The 17,554-nt window shown below is 43.2% G+C and overlaps 1 protein-coding gene across 4 annotated transcripts in view; it reads left to right on the plus strand.

Annotated features, from left to right (window-relative positions):
• The window catches only part of zbtb40 (zinc finger and BTB domain containing 40), a 124,318-nt gene that overhangs the window by 81,528 nt on the left and 25,236 nt on the right, over window positions 1-17,554 (plus strand). For all 4 annotated transcript variants that reach the window (XM_060852192.1, XM_060852195.1, XM_060852193.1 and 1 more), the window contains 2 exons: window positions 497-711; window positions 16,925-17,087. In XM_060852192.1, the coding sequence (XP_060708175.1) occupies window positions 497-711; window positions 16,925-17,087 (378 nt within the window). The remainder of the gene's footprint in view (window positions 1-496; window positions 712-16,924; window positions 17,088-17,554) is intronic.

Raw genomic sequence — 17,554 nt, forward strand, 5'->3', positions numbered from 1 at the left:
CAACACTCATATGATGGGCACCTGAGCAACTGGCTTGTTGGCCTAATGTGCTGCTATTGTTGATGCAGATGTATTTTAGAGTTAGAAATTAACTATTTGAGATTAAGAGGTTTTTGATCTTTAAGTTATGCAAATGAGGGCCCATTATTTATTGTTAGCAAAAATCAAAGTGTGCTGTATAAAGTAACAATATTTTAATGTGATTCATAATAAATACTTTATCACTTAAGGTGGATGGGGTAATCATTTTGGAGCCCCTTGATCATTCCAAAACTGATCAATTGTTCAACAGGACCTCTTGCAAGTTGAGCAAGCTTTCCTAAATTGGGGCCATCTATTTTGGTTCCAGATTAATAGTGATGGCAGAAATAGTTAGTATAAATGAGATGTTTTCTAAAACAAGCAAAATGGGGACAAATTCAGGTCTGGCAGTATCTGTAGAGAGAATGCAGAGTTAATATTTTGAGTCCAGTGACCCTCCTTTTAATCTGTGCAGATGTTGAAGACCCATATGATTGTCAGAAATGCCGGATGAGTTTTCCAACCCTAGAGGAGCATAAGAAGCATATCCAGGATGTCCATCCACCTGAGTACAATCCCTGTGATGTTTGTGGCAAGAATTTCAGTGCTCCATCACTTCTTGAAAGGCATATGGTCACGCATATTGGTGGAAAGCCATATAACTGTGACATTTGTGACAAGGCCTATCAGGTGAGCAGTTTGGACATAGATTCTGAAAAACAAGTATTAGACTATTCTCTAACATTTTGAGATTGTGTGTGTTTTGATCATTTGACAGCAACAGTATTTGGAAATGCACTGTAATACCTCAGATATGTCAGTATCACATTATGTTGACCAATAAAAGTGTCCTTGTCCTTACATTAATTTAACTATCTTTCAGTTTAGATTAGATTAGATGGCTTACAGTGTGAAACAGGCCCTTCAGCCCAACAAGTCTGCACCGACCCTCCGCAGAGTAACCCACCCAGACTCATTTCCCTCTGACGAACACACCTAACACTATGGGCAGTTTAGCATGCGGCCAATTCACCTGACCTGCTCATCTTTAGACTTTTAGTTTTGGCATTAAAATTGTTGCTTATGCATAGATCCAAAATGGAAGAACTGAACTGACCTGTCAATCCTATAGAAGTGGTGTTTCAAAGAAGTACACTGTATAAAACGACTTTTGATGTTTTTGTGGATAATGTATTTATCCAACAGTGTAGTATTGAGGCTCCGTAAGCCACAGCAGTGTCAGGTGTGATTCCTCAACTGTGTTATGGTGGCTTTTAGACATGGTCGAAGTTTGAGTCCTTGAGCTAGGGAAGGCAAGTATTGACCAGTTATAATGTATATATAGTCAATATAACTATTACATTTCAGTTTTGTAGGATTGTTAAGCCAATCAAAAGATTTGTGTTTTATTATTTTGTCCCCATTTTTCAGGTCAGTAATTCACTCTAAAGTACAACTTCATAATGAGCAGGAGCCCTATGCTATCTAAGCCAGGTGGCTTGTCAATTTCCTTGTTTGTGTTTGTTTAAGCATATGACCGAGCAATAAAGGTAATCCTTTGACCCTTCAGTAAAATCATAGCTGATCTATTTATGTTTTAAATTCCATATTACCATCTACCCCCAATAATTATTGATTCTGTTTCCTAGCAAAAATCCATATACCTCTCCTTTAAAATTTATGCAATGACACTTTGGGGCGGCATGGTGGCTCAGTGGTTAGCACTGCAGCCTCATAGCACCAGGATCCCAGGTTCGATTCCAGCCTTGGCCGACTGTGTGGAGTTTGCAAATTGTCACTGTGTCTGCGTGGGTTTCCTCCTGAGTACTCCGGTTTCCTCCGAAGGTCCAAAGATAAGCCATAGCAAAATTGTCCATAGTGTTAGGTGCTAGTCAGACAGAAATGGGACTGGGTGGGTTACTCTTCGGAGGGTTGGTGTGGACTGGTTGGGTTGAAGGGCCTGTTTCCACACTGTAGGGAATCTAATCTAATGCCATTGCTACCTTGTGAAGCAGAATGTTTCAAACTCACAAAGGCAACCCCCTGAGAGTTGAAACAAAATCCTCTTCATCTCTGTCTTAAAATAGTGACCTCTCAAGTTTAAACAGTGATCTCAGTTCTGAGTCATTCACAAAACAAAACATATTTTCCACAAACATCTTGTCAAGCCGGTCTGGATTTTACATACTTCAGTCCAGTTGCCCCTTCTCCTTTTAAACTCCAGTGAAGCAAGCCCAGTCTGTATATCCTTGCCTCAAAAGTCAACCTGCTCATTCCAGGTATCAATCTATTGAACCTGTGAACCACATTCAATGCTTTCACTTCCTTCTTTAAATAAGACCACTAAAACGTTATTTGAAATGCCCTCACTTATGCCTTTTATAACTGAAGTGTAGCATCCTCACTTTGATGTTTCTTTCATGATGAAAGATGACATTCCATTGACCTCCTTTACTAGCATTTTATGATTCGTGCAATAGAACATTTAGATCCCTCTACACCTCAAAATTTTGAATTTGTTCTCAGTTTAAGTAATGCTCTGCTTTTAGTCTTCATGCCAAAGTGAATAAGTTCACATTTTCTAACATTGCACTCTAGCTACCAGATTTATTTTTTACCTACTCTCTCAACGAGTATGTATCTTTATGCAATTTCCTTATGTCGTATTCGCAACATACTTTTGTATTTTAGTGTCATCTGAAAATTTTGTTACCATGTCTTCACTCTGTTCACACAAGACATTGGTATAAATTGTATAAAGCTAAGGCTGTCTTCCTCTGGGACTCCACGCATCACATCCTGTAAACCAACTCCAGGCTCCCTCTTATCCACAGTGCCTGTTATTTCTTCAAAGAATTTGCACCACACAAATACCAACAGTAGACAATCTAACTATCACCCTTGACATTGAATAGTGTTATCATCACTGAACCCCCACAATTAATGTCCTTGGGCTTACAATTGACCAGACACTCAACTGGACTTACCACATAAACGCAGTGGCTATGAATACTGCAGTGAGTAATTCACCTCCTGACTCACCAAGTCCTGTCCACAAGGCACAAGGAACACTCTTTCAACTTTGTAACACCTACCCCCTAAGAAAAAATGAACCATCATAATAAAACTATAGCTTCATTTTTTTCGAAATCTTAAAGCTATTATTAAAAGCATCTTGCATTAATCTAATTTATACCTCTCATGTTAATTCTGCACACCGATATAACTTTGGAATTGGTATATTCCAATCTTGTCTACACCTTTCCTTTGTAATCCACAATAACACGTCTGCAATAACATTTTTATGACCTGCAACATGAATAATTTGTAAAGTAAAAGTATGTGATGTAAGACTCCAATTAAATAGTCTCATATTTTTGTCTTTAAATCTTTTCATAAATTTGTAGTAAATTTGAGGTTGTAGTCTGTGTGCATAACTGTCTCTGAAACAATGTTCGTCACAGAAACATTTAAATGTTATAAGGCCAGTACCAAACTCAATAACTCTCTTTCAATGGTGGAGTATTTTCTCTGGTGGATATTGCGTTTCTTTGAAAAGTAGCCAATTGGCTGTTCAACAGATGCTGTATTGATCTACCTGCATCAATACAGCTCCAACTCCTAGAGTGCTAGTATCGATTGCAATGTTAAAGGATTTCAAAAGATTTGGTGTAGCTTAAAACTGGTGTGGAGACTGTTAAATTCTCAAATGCCTCCTGGCATTGTTCTGTCCCCCAAAATTTTGTGTTCTTCTTTAGTATATCAGTCAACGGTGCTACCACGCTACTGATGTTTGGTACAAACTTCCAATACAATCCACTCAGTCGCAAAAATCGAAGCACCTCTTTCTTCGAGAATGGTCATGGAAGTTCTTCAATGGCCTTCGTCTTCATGTTCCTTGAAGTCATCCTTCCATGTTTGTTATGTCCCAGGAACATCACCTCTGCCTTTGCGAATTCTGTTTTCTTTAAGTTTATTACCAGTTTTGCTTGTCACAATTGTTCAAAGAACCCTGCCAGTTGTACCATGTTATCTCTCCATGAATAGCTAAAGATCATTGCATCATCAAGATAAATGGCACACTTAGTTAATCCAGCCACAACCTGGTTCATGAGTCTTTGAAATGTGGCTGGTGTGTTCTTCATTCCAAAGGGCATCACTTTGAATTGATATAGCCCATTTGAGGTTATATCAAAAGCAAACAAACGCAAAAATCTATTTTGCTTTCTCTGATAAAGGTACCTGCTAATAACCACACAGTAAGTCCAACTTCATTTTGTAAGTGATTTGTCCAACTTTCTCTGTACAGTCCTCCAACCTTGGTATCGCGTAAGAGTCTGATTTAGTTACTGTGTTGACTTCTGACAGACCACACAAAATCGTTGAGTCCAATCAGGTTTGGGAACTGGAATGATCGGCAAACTCCACTCACTCCGACTCGGTTTGATGAGGTCTCCATTGAGCATCCTATCCAGTTCCTTCCAGACCCGTGCGGCTTTGAGAGGATTAAGCCTGTAGGGGTGTTAAGAACAAAGAATGTTACAGCCCTCCAAGCCTGCGCCGATCCATATCCTCCATCTAAATCTGACGTCTATTTTCTAAGCATCTGTATCCCTTTGCTCCCTGCCCATTCATGTCTCTGTCTAGATACATCTTAAATTACGCTATCATTCCTACCCCTACCACCTCAGCTGGCAACGCATTCCAGGCACCCACCACCCTCTGCGTAAAGAACTTCCCACATATATCACCCCTAAACTTTTCCACTCTCACTTTGAACTCATGACCCCTAGGAATTGAGTCCTCCACTCTGGGAAAAAGTTTCCTGCTATTCACCCTGTCTACACTTCTCATGATTTTGTAGGCCTCAAACAGGTCCCCCCGCCACCACCTTCTTTCCAGTGAAAATAATCCTAATCTACTCAACCTCTCCTCATTGCTAGCACCCTCCACAGCAGGCAACATCGCGATGAACCTCCTCTGCACCCTCTCCAAAGCATCCACATCCTTTTGGTAATGTGGCGACCAGAACTGTACTCAATACTTCAGATGTAGCCAAACCAAAGTTTTGTACAGTTGTTTCATGACCTACTATGAAGGAAGGCATGCTGTTTGGCTTGACCATTCTATCAACCTGCATTGCCACCTTCAGGGAACAGTGGACCTGAACACCCAGATCTCTCTGTACATCAATTTTCCCCAGGACTTTTCCATTTACTATATAATTTTTGTTTTGTTTTATTGGAACTTCATTCGCTACTTCCACCTCATGCACAATAGTATTTAGCCCTCCCCAGTCTAGTCCTACATCAGTCCTCATACTTCTGCAACAAACCTTTCAACTCTGTTCTTTGCTCTTGAGACACAGAGCTCACTCTCCTATCCTAGGCTTCAAGGACTTCCTCATTATTTGACTTATTTTGAGGCACATCAAAATCCACACTATTAGATTTGATTTCTCACTGTGCAGGGCAATACAGAACACCTGTTTCTCCAGTTCCCTTTCTCGGTTCTAGTAAGGTTTCAACACATTCATGTGACATACCTGATACAGTTTTTTTTCTATCCAGCATCTTTACCAGATAGTTTACATACTCATTTTTTTTTCTCAATTTGATAGCGACCACTAAACCCGGCTTTGAAGGAACCTCCTACACTGGTAACAATTCTAGTATGTCATCCCCACAAGAAAACATCTGAGTTTGAGTTTTTAATCTGCCTCCTGCTTCATTCTATCCTGTGCCTTCTAAGTGCTAATTCGCCAGGTTTAATCTCTCCATCACTTCATACATAATCCACGTGTGAGATCTCCGATTTCGGTCCTATCAATTTTTCCTTAATTAGTTTCATGGGCTCTCTCACTTTCATGTCTGATTATGAATTCAAAGGGACTAAATTGAGTAGGTTTGTTTGGGGCATCTCTAATGGCAAACAAATAAATGGGATACCTTTATCCCAATCATTCGGGTAATCTTGATGGTAAGCTCTTAACATGGTCTTCAGAGTCTGATGCCACCTTTTCAAGACTCTCTGGGATTCAGGATGATACGCACTTGATTGAAGTGCTGTTGCCTAACCTATCCATGACTTCCTGAAGTAGTTTAGCAGTAAAATTAGACCCTTGGTATGACTGAATCTCCCTGAGTAGCCCATTCCACGTAAAGAAAGCTACCAGCTCCTTCTCCATCCTTCTTGCCTAACACTCCATTATGGAATTACCTCCGGACATGTGCTAGACATATCCAGTATGGTTAGCAAATACTGGTTCACAATTCTAGTTTTAGGGAGGGGACCTACACAATCAATCTTAACCCACGTGAAAGTTGCTTCAAATGCAGGAATTAGCAACAAAGGTGCTGGTTTTATCACTGACTGTGCCTTATCTACTATTTGGCATATATGGCAAAATTGAACCATGTCCTTGTGCAGTCCAGGCCAATAGAAGTGCATTTGTACCTTAGCTGGAGTCTTCCTTACACCAGGGTAACCTTCTGCTGGTAATTCATGTGTTACCTGCAACACTTTCAGTCTGTAGACTACCGGCAACACAAGCTGGTGCATGTCTGCCCATTTCTCATCTGCACTGACCTGCCATGGTCTTCATTTTCACCTTAGGATTTTACCTTTAAGTTAATAACCCTTGTGAGTTTTTTTTAAGCCAAGTATGCATCATGATATAGCTTTTTTATTGTCTCATCTTTTTATTGTAAGTCCATTAGCCTTTCAGGAATACACGCCTCTACCTGACCCTCCACCTGTTCAGGCTTTTCCTATACTATTACATCAAACAGGGTGTTCCCTAACTGAACCTCAACTCCTTCATCTTTCTCTTTAGCTTTTCCTTCTTGCTATAACTTATGACAATGGTATCCTGTTACTACACAGTCTGGAAAAATTCCATTGCATTTTTCTTTCAACTCCTCAGTTCCCTTTTTCCTTTGGCTTTTTCACCACAAGGGACATTACTCCCACCTTGGATCCTGCTAGGTCGTTCCCAAGAACAAACTGTATTCCTGGAACTGACACTCTGTCAATCGCTCTCACAGTTACTTCCCCAACTTTGATTTGGCTCTGCAACCTAATCTTATGCAAGGCAACACTAAATTTCTGTCCACCTACTTCACGGATTATCACCCTCTCAGGTAACATGTCAGAAAAAGTGCAAATACTCTCCTCTCTTACTATTAGAGACTGACCAGCTCCGAGACCTCATAAAATTGTGACTTCTTTCCCTTCTCCCCTTGTTCTTCCTGAGTAAACTTTATCCACAGAGGTGAAGTCTTTATAGAGATTGGGCACTAGAACATAGAACATAGAAAAATACAGCGCAGTACAGGCCCTTCGGCCCTCGATGTTGCGCCGATCCAAGCCCACCTAACCTACACTAACCCACTTTCCTCCATATGCCTATCCAATGCCCGTTTAAATGCCCATAAAGAGGGAGAGTCCACCACTGTTACTGGAAGGACATTCCATGAACTCACAACTCAATGAGTAAAGAATCTACCCCTAACATCTGTCCTATACCTACCACCCCTTAATTTAAAGCTATGCCCCCTCGTAATATCTGACTCCATACCTGGAAAAAGATTCTCATGGTCAACCCTATCTAAACCCCTAATCATCTTGTACACCTTTATCAAGTCACCCCAAACCTTCTTTTCTCCAATGAAAACAGCCCCAAGTGCCTCAGCCTTTCCTCATACAATCTTCCTACCATACCAGGCAACATCCTGGTAAACCTCCTCTGCACCCGTTCCAGTGCCTCCACATCCTTCCTATAGTATGGTGACCAAAACTGCACACAATACTCCAAATGTGGCTGCACCAGAGTCTTATACAACTGCAACATGACCGCAGGACTCCGGAACTCAATTCCTCTACCAATAAAAGCCAGTACACCATATGCCTTCTTCACAACACTATTTACCTGGGTGGCAACTTTCAGAGATCTGTGTACATGGACACCAAGATCCCTCTGCTCATCCACACTACCAAGTATCCGACCATTAGCCCAGTACTCCATCTTCTTGTTACTCTTACCAAAGTGAATGACTTCACACTTAGCGACATTGAACTCCATTTGCCACCTTTCTGTCCAGCTCTGCAGCTTATCTATATCCCGCTGTAACCTGCCACATCCTTCCTCACTGTCAACAACTCCACCGACTTTCGTATCATCCGCAAATTTGCTCACCCAACCTTCTAGCGCCTCCTCCAGGTCATTTATAAAAATGACACAGCAATGGTCCCAAAACACATCCTTGCGGAACACTGCTGGTAACTGCACCCCAAGATGAACCTTGACCATCAACTACTACCCTCTGTCTTCTTCCAACCAGCCAATTCCTAATCCAAACCTCCAACTCCCCCTCAATGCCATACCTCCGTATTTTTTGTGGTAGCCTACCATGGGGAAACTTATCAAACACCTTACTAAAATCTATATACACCACATCTACTGCTTTACCCTCGTCCACCTCCTTAGTCACCTTCTCAAAGAACTCAATAAGGTTTGTGAGGCACGACCTGCCCTTCACAAAACCATGCTGACTATCCTTGATCACATTATTCCTACCCAGATGTTCATAAATCCTATCCCTTACAATTCTCTCTAAGACTTTGCCCACAACAGAAGTTACTAGGATTATCCCTACTCCCCTTCTTGAACAAGGGAACCACATTTCCTATCCTCCAGTCTTCTGGCACTATTCCTGTAGACAACGAGGACATAAAAATCAAGGCCAATGGCTCTGCAATCTCCTCCCATGCTTCCCAGAGAATCCTAGGATAAATGCCATCAGGCCCAGGGGACTTATCTATTTTCACCCTTCCCAGCATTTCCAACTCCTCTTCCCTACATATCTCAAAGCCATCCATTCTAATTAATTGTGACTCAATATTCACATCGGCAACAATGTCCTGTTCCTGAGTGAATACTGACGAAAAGTATTCATTCAGTGTCTCCCCAATTTCTTCAGCCTCCACACGCAACTTCCCACTACTATCCTTGACGGGACCTATTCCTATGCTAGTCATCCTTTTATTCTTGACATACCGATAAAAAGCCTTTGGGTTTTCCCTAATCCTATCAACCAAGGACTTTTCATGTCCCCTCCTTGCTGCTCTTAGCTCTCTCTTTAGATCCTTCCTGGCTACCTTATAACTCTCAATCACCCCAATTGAACGTTCCCGCCTCATCTTTACATAGGCCGCCCTCTTCCCTTTCACAAGGGATTCCAATTCCTTATTAAACCACAGCTCCCTCACAAGACCCTTTCCTCCCTGCCTGACTGGTACATACTTATCAAGGACACTCAGTAGTTGTTCCTTGAACAAGCTCCACATATTGATTGCACCCTTCCCTTGAAGCCTACTTTTCCAAGCCACGCATCCTAAGTCATGCCTCACCGCATCATAATTTCCCTGCCCCCAGCTATAACTCTTGCCCTTTGTGCACACTTATCCCTCTCCATCACTAGAGTAAAAGTCACTGAATTGTGGTCACTGTCCCCAAAGTGCTCATCTACCTCCAATTCTAACACCTGGCCTGGTTCGTTACCCAGAACCAAATCCAGTATGGCCTCACCTCTTGTTGGCCTGCCTACATATTATGTCAGGAAACCCTCATGCACACATTGGACAAACACTTACCCATCTAAAGTACTCGAGCTATAGCTTTCCCAGTCAATATCTGGAAAGTTAAAGTCCCCCATAACAACCACCCTATTACTTTCACTCTTCTCCTGAATCATCTTCGCAATCCTTTCTTCTACACTAACTCAGTACCCAGCCCCTGCTGAGGCTATGCAGTCTCCTGCAGCACTTCAACTTCTCTTGGAGTTTCCTTTTACTACCACCACTAATCCCACAGGTTTAGCCTCTTCTATCACATCTTCTCCCCACCCCCCCAAACCATGCTCTTCTAAATAACCGAGTTTTGAAAAGATTTAATATTTTTCACAGGAAATGAACTCACCACGGGAAAAGACATCACCAACCCAAAGACACCCAAACATCTAAATAGAAAGAAGGAATTATCAATAGTGCTTTGCCAAGAGGCCTACTGAAGATCTTACCTCGTAGGTGATGAAATGTCTGGAAATGAACCTTCCAGCTCAGCGAGCAAACCTACACCCAGATGCTCAACAACTAGCAGTGGTACTTTATGGGTCCCACCTTACCACAGTGAAAACAACCTGAGGCTTTTCACCCTCTTGGGCTTAATTTTTCAGTTGTGATAAGCTGTTTCCAGTGTGATCTCTACTTTATGGTAAAGTATCTCCCCGTCTCCGACATCTAGATAATTCCTTGACCCGTCATCTGACAGTGCTGCAAATACTTCACTTGCCCTGCCTACCAGCTAAGTCTGAGCTAGCATTATCCACAAGTTATCTGGCCACTCTATCTGCCTAGTTAATTTTTCAAATGAAATAGAAAATGCTTTGACATCTTTTTCCTCCCTCTCGCCCTTCACCCTTCTACACCCTTCTCTCTCCTCTCCCCTCTCTTCCCCTGTCCACCCTCGCCCCCCCGTGCCCCCTCACCCCCCCCGCTCTCCCTCACCCCATCTCTCTCCCCTCCCCGCCCCCACCACCTGTCCCCGCTCTTGCCCCGCGCTCTCCCCCTCCTCCCCCTGCCTGCCCTTGCCCCCCCACACCCCTTCCCCCTTCTCTCTCCCCCTTCCCCATCCTCGCCCCCGCGCCCCTCTCCTGCTCTCCCCCCACTCTCCCTCTGCTCCCCCCCCCGCTCTCTCCCCCCGCTCTCCACCCCCCCTCCCCTCTTTCCCTCCGGCCCCTCCCTCTCTCCCCTCCCCGCCCGTGCCCCCTCCCCTCTCTCCGCCCTCCCTCCCCCAAACTGTTATGATGCAGAAGTCGATTCCCTCTGCTACTTAAACTAAAATACTGCCTCCACTATCAACGCTCTGTAGCAAGTGTACTGTCTTCAGGATGCACTGCAGAAATTCATCCAGAAGCCTTAGACAGCACCTACCTAACCCACAGTTAATCCCATCTGGAAGGGCAAGGACAGCAGATACATGGGAACACCACCACCTGCAAGTTACCCTCCAAACCACTTACCATCCTGACTTGGAAACACATTGCCATTCCTTCACTGTCACTGTGTCAAACTGATGGAATTCCTTCCCGAAGGGCATTGTGGGTCTTGTGGGATGCAGCAGTTTAAGAAAGCATCTCACCACCCCCACCTCAAGGGCAACTAGGGGCAGTCAATAAATGCTGGTGAGCTGTGATTTCCATGACTCACCCAAATGAATAAAAAAGTAAATTGATTAGACGTGATTTCCTTTTCATAAAACCACACTAATTCTTCCCAATTACCTTGGGTTTTTTCTGGCCAGTTGTAATCACCTCAATGATTGATTTCCCCATGACAAATATCAAGCTAACTTGGCCAACAGTTTTCTGTTTGTTTGCCTGCTTCACTTATTTTTCTACTGTGGAGTTTTGGAGATGAGACAGTTTTATCCTGCTGATACATAGAATTTTCAGTGGTGATTATTGAGCAGTGACCAGGAGTGCTCCCTTCTCAAATGTGCTTAAACCCCCTTGATTCCCTTGAGCCTGGGAAGTCTGAGGGCTGTTACTGAGCACAGGCTGACACAGATATAAATATTGAGCATTTGTCCCTCTAATCTTGCTGAGTGCTGACTATTATGGCAACTGATTACAATTATGGACTGAATCTTTGAATACCATTGCTATTTATGTTGCATAAATTATTTGTGTTTCGCAGTCAATGTTTTATGTCGTTGGTCTTATTCGGTTAAATGTGGCTGAAGAAGGAAAGGAATAGTCTGTCTTTTTTGCGTGGCATTCATTTGTGATTAAGAATGTTTGCTGAACCAGTGAGAATTTCCATGTTTGTCAGGAAATGCAGCAGATGTTCTTGGTCCATTTGAAGAGTGCTGCTCTTTAATTGAGAAACTGGGAGCTGTAGCCTGATGCTGCAGATTATTACAGTGTATTACTATAGTCTGGGTAATTTACTGTGCTTAAGAATGCACTCATCATTGGATAAAAGCACTGAATGTAGAAGGACAATATGCAGGGCCCAAGAGAGGTCTCATGGATTAAATGCCAAAGCCTCACTATGTTGAAATCTCAGCCGACTGAAATATATTGAGAAAGGTGGTGATGTTTGCTGATGTTTGTATCATTTTCATCACTGTTCCCAATCCCAAAATACCGAAACAGTCTGTGTGCAGCTGGACCTGGATGATGTTCAAGCTTGGACTAATCAGTGCAAAATAACATTTGTGAACCACAAATGCTTGGTAGTAATTAATTCAGAATAGAATCTAACCATTATTTGTTGACATTCAGTGTCATTACCATCACTGAATCACCCATTGTCAATGTCCTGAGAACTCCCAATGATCAGAAACTGAACTGGATCACTCATTTACATATTGCAACTTCGAGTGCAGGTTAGAGTTTAAAAGTTCTGACCATGCAATTGATACAGAATTACATCTCCAAACTCTTCAATGTCTCTTCAGCATCTCATCAGGGGGAGGATATGTACAGCCTTTTTTTGTTGATTTCTGGAATGTGGCCTTTACTAGCTGGCCAGCATTTATTAAGGTGACAGAAAGGGCTTGTCTCCTGAAGTAGTGTAGGCTGAAGTTAGAAACAGAAAAGGAGAGGTCATCCTGTTGGGAGTTTTCTACAGGCCTCCAAAAGGTTCCAGAGATGTAGAGGAAAGGATAGCAAAGATAATTCTGGATCGGAGTAAGAGTAACAGGATAGTTGTTATTGGGGGTCTTTAACTTTCCAAGTAATGATTGGAAATACGATAGTTCAAATACTTTACTTGGGTCAGTTTTTGTCCAGTGTGTGCAAGAGGGTTTCCTGACACAGTATGTAGACAGGCCAAGAAGGGCGAGGCCACATTGGATTTGGTACTGGAGAATGAATCCAGCCAGGTGTTAGATTTGGAGGCAGGTAAGCACTTTGGTGATAGTGACCATAATTCAGTTATGTTTACTTTTGCAGAAAGGGATAGGTATATACCGCAGGACAAGAGTTATTGCTGGGGGAAAGACAATTATGATGCGATTAAGCAAGATTTAGGATGCATAGGGGAGAAACTGCAGGGGATAAGCACAATTGAAATGTGGAGCTTATTCAAGGAACAGTTACTATGTGTCCTTGATAACTGTGCATCTGTCAGGTGGGGAGGAAGTGGTCGAGTGAGGGAGCCATGGTTTACTAAAGAAGTTGAATCTCTTGTCTGAAGGAAGAAAAAGACTTGCATTAGGATGAGATGTGAAGGCTCACTTAGGATGCTTGAGAGTTATAGGTTATCCAGAAAGGACTTAAAGAGAGAGCTAAGAAGAGCCAGGAAGGGGACATGAGAAATCGTTGGCAGATAGGATGAAGGAAAACCCTAAAGCTTTCTGTAGGTATATCAGGAATAAAAGAATGGCTCAAGAAAGATTAGGGGCAATCAAGGATAGTAGTGGGAAGTTGTGCATGGAGTCCAAGGAGATAGGGGAAGCGCTAAATGAATATTTTGCATCATTATTCGCACTAGAAAAAGACAATGTTGTTGAGGAGAATACTGAAATACAGGCTACTAGATAGATGGGATAGAGGTTCACAAGAAGGAGGTGTTAGCAATTCTGGAAAGTGTGAAAATAGACAAGTCCCTGGGCTGGATGGGATTTATCCTCGGATTCTCTGGGAAGCCAGGGAGGAGATTGCAGAGCCTTTGGCTTTGATCTTTGTCATTGATTACAAGAATAGTGTCAGAAGACTAGAGAATAGCAAATGTCCTCTTGTTCAAGGAGAGTAGAGACAATCCTGGCAATTATAGGCCAACGAGCCTTACTTCAGTTCTGGGCGGGGGGTTCTGTCCTTGTTAGGCTGGAGGGGTGGGGTTTGAGGGCGGAGATGCGGGATGTGGCTGAGATGTGTTGCAGGGCATCTTCAACCATGTGAGAAGGGAAATTGCGGTCTCTCAAGAAGGAGGCCATCTGGTGTGATTTGTGGTGGAATTGGTCCTCCTGGGCGCAGAGATGGAGGAATTGGGAATACGGGATGCAGTTTTGCAGGAGGCAGGGTGGGAAGATGTGTAATCCAGGTAGCTGTGGGTACCGGTGCGTTTGTAAAAAAATGTCAGTGTCAAGTCAGTCGGTCGTCATTCATGGAGATGGAGAGGTCCAGGAAGGGGAGGGAGGTGTCAGAGATGGTCCTCTGACACTCTCATTTGTTTGGCTGAACTGGTCCTCACACTTAACAATTTCTCCTTCGAATCCTCCCACTTCCTCCAGACCAAAAGGGTAGCCATGGGTCCCTGTATGGTCCCCAGCTATGCCTGTCTCCCGCGAGGAGGTTGAGCAGTTCATCAACTTCACCAACAGATTCTACCCCGACCTTAAATTCACCTGGACCATCTCTGACACCTCCCTCCCCTTCCTGGACCTCTCCATCTCCATTAATGGCGACTGACTTGACACTGACATTTTTTACAAACCCGCCGATACCCACAGCTACCTGGATTACACCTCTTCCCACCCTACCTCCTGCAAAAATGCCATCCCATATTCACAATTCCTCTGCCTCCGCCGTATCTGCTCCCAGGAGGACCAGTTCCACCACAGAACACACCAGGTGGCCTCCTTCTTTAGAGATCGCAATTTCCCTTCCCACGTGGTTGAAGATACCCTCCAATGCATCTCATCCACATTCTGCCCCTCTGCCCTCAAACCCCACCCCTCCAACCATAACAAGGACAGAACTGCCCGGTCCTCACTTTCCACTCTACCAACCAACTCATTAACCACATCATCTGACAACATTTCTGCCACCTCCAAACAGACCCCACCAGCAGGAATATATTTCCCTCCCCACCCCTTTCCGCTTTCCGCAAAGACCATTCCCTCCGTGACTACCTGGTCAGATCCATGCCCCCCTACAACCCACCCTCCCGTCCTGGCACCTTCCCCTGCCACCACAGGAATTGCAAAACCTCCTCCCTCACCGCCATCCAAGGCTCCAAAGGAGCCTTCCACATCCATCAAAGTTTCACCTACACATCCTCCAATGTCACTTATTATATCTGTTGCTCCCGATGCGGTCTCCTCTACATTGGGGAGACTGGACTCCTCCAAGCAGACAGCGTTAGGGAACATCTCCGCGATGCCCATGCCAATCAACCCCACCACCCTGAGGCCCAACATTTCAACTCCCCCTCCCACTCTGCCGAGGGCATGCAGATCCTGGGCCTCCTCCATTGCCGTTCCCTCACCACCCAACGCCTGGACGAAGAACATCTCATCTTCCGCCTTGGAGCGCTTCAACCCCGTGGCATCAATGTGGACTTCAACAGCTTCCTCATTTCCCTTCCCCCCCACCTTAACCTCCAAGCGTCCAGCTCAGCACTGTCCTCATGACCTGCCCTACCTGCCAATCTTCCTTCCCACCTATCCACTCCACCCTCTCCTCTGACCTATCACCTCCATCCCACCCCATTCACCTATTGTACTCTATGCAGCCTTCTCCCCAGCGCCCCCCCCCCACCATTTATCTCTCCTGCCTCTACTCCTGATGAAGGGTTTTTGCCCGAAACTTTGATTTTCCTGCTCATTGGATACTGCCTGACCTGCTGTACTTTTCCAGCCCCACTCTGATCGAAACAGTAGTAGATTTGCCAACCTTGAGGGTATTTAAATAGTCACTGGATAATTGAAAATGGAATAATGATTGGGGAGTTTTGATAGAGATATTCAAGGTCATGTGTGTTTTTGAGTAAATAAGGAGAAAATGTTTCTGATTGCAGAGGGCCCACAATTAAGGTGATCAGGCAAAAATATCGGTGACTCACAAAAAAATTGTTTTTTTTACAAACATACAAAATAGGAGCCCCTCTGAACTACTCATTGCATTTGATAACACCATTCCTACTCTGTTAGTGTTTTGAAATTCACATTTCTAACTGCCCACAATAACCTTGACTCCCTTGCCTAAGAAGAAACTCTCAATCTCTGCCTTCAGTGTTTCAATGACCCCACTTGCACCATTTTCAGAAGCAGAGTTTTCCAAAGTTTCTTGGTACTCAAAACTATTTCTCATCATATGTCAGCTCCTCATTTTTAAACCATACCCTTGTATTCCGTTATGACCCATAAGAGGGAAGACCCTTTCCATTGCCACCTGATCAATACTATTCGTGGTCTTATGCACTTTAATTATGTCAGCCCTCATGTACAAACTCCAGCAGAAACAGGCCTTGCATGTACAACCTATCCTCAGAAACCAGCAATAGAGTTATTATGATCTGGTATGTATTGACTAAAAAGATGGTCGAAACAAATGCAATATTAATACAAAAGAGAATTTGAAAATATGTGAAGGACAAAGGAATAGGACCAATTATGTAGCTCAACTAACAAAACTCATCGGCAATACAAATACCATTTGTGCTGAATGATCCTATGTTTCTATTATTATAGAACAGTGAATTAGTGTAGGGTCAGAACATTGGTGTTACATGATTCATTCTTTCGATTTTAATTTAATTTATTTGCAAACAGGATAAGTTTTTGAATCGAAAACACTATTTCTGGAAAAACTCAGCAGGTGTAGCAGCATCTGTGGAGAGAAAGCAGTGTTTTGGGTCCAGTAACCTTTCAGAACGGAAGCCAAAGCATTAACTCTGCTTTCTCTCCACAGACGCTGCCAGACATGAGTTTTCCAACAATATATGTTTTTGTTTCTAATTTCCAGCATTCTTTTTAATCTAAGTTTTAGAATAACTGACCAGGTAAGTTTAAATGAAAGACAGGTTTGAAGAGAGGTTAAGTGAGCTGGAGTCTCAGGTGGCCACCCTGCCCTCAGCCTTGCTTAATGTGCACCTTTTCTGCTACCTTTTGCAGCAACTTTCTGGGTTGTGGTATCATAATCGTACCCACCATCCTGACATTTTTGCAGCACAGAATCACCGCTCTCCAAAGTTTACCACTATGATGTGCTCAGCATGTGAAAAGTCCTTTGGAAGCACAGCATCTCTGAATAAACATATGAGATCTGACCATTCAGGTAATATATTTTTCACAAAATGATTTCTCATTTGATTGCAGTAGTGTTAGACTTCACAGAACATGAAAGCCTGACTTCATACGTGTAAAATCTGACACAGTTTGAAAGAATGTACAGAGACATGAAGGTGCATGTGCACAGATCTTGGAAGGTAACAAGACATATACACTTTATTGAGCATTCTCTCGATGTAATCCTGGACTTCATAAATAGAAGCATTGTGTACAAAAGCAGGAACACTGTGCTGAACCTTTTATTAAGCCCTGGTTAGGCTCCAACTAACATTTTACAATCTGATTTAGTCACCTTACAAAAGGTATGAATGTTCTTAAGAGAATGCTGAAAACCTTTAATAAGATAGTTGCAGAGGCGGGAGATTTTAGTCGCAAGGTTAAGTTGGAAAGGCTGTGGACGTTCTCCTTTGAGCAAAGTGGACTAAAAGAAGATTTAATAGAGGCGTACATGAT

Source organism: Hemiscyllium ocellatum, chromosome 37 (assembly GCF_020745735.1).
Source record: "Hemiscyllium ocellatum isolate sHemOce1 chromosome 37, sHemOce1.pat.X.cur, whole genome shotgun sequence".
Taxonomy (NCBI): Eukaryota; Metazoa; Chordata; class Chondrichthyes; order Orectolobiformes; family Hemiscylliidae; genus Hemiscyllium; species Hemiscyllium ocellatum.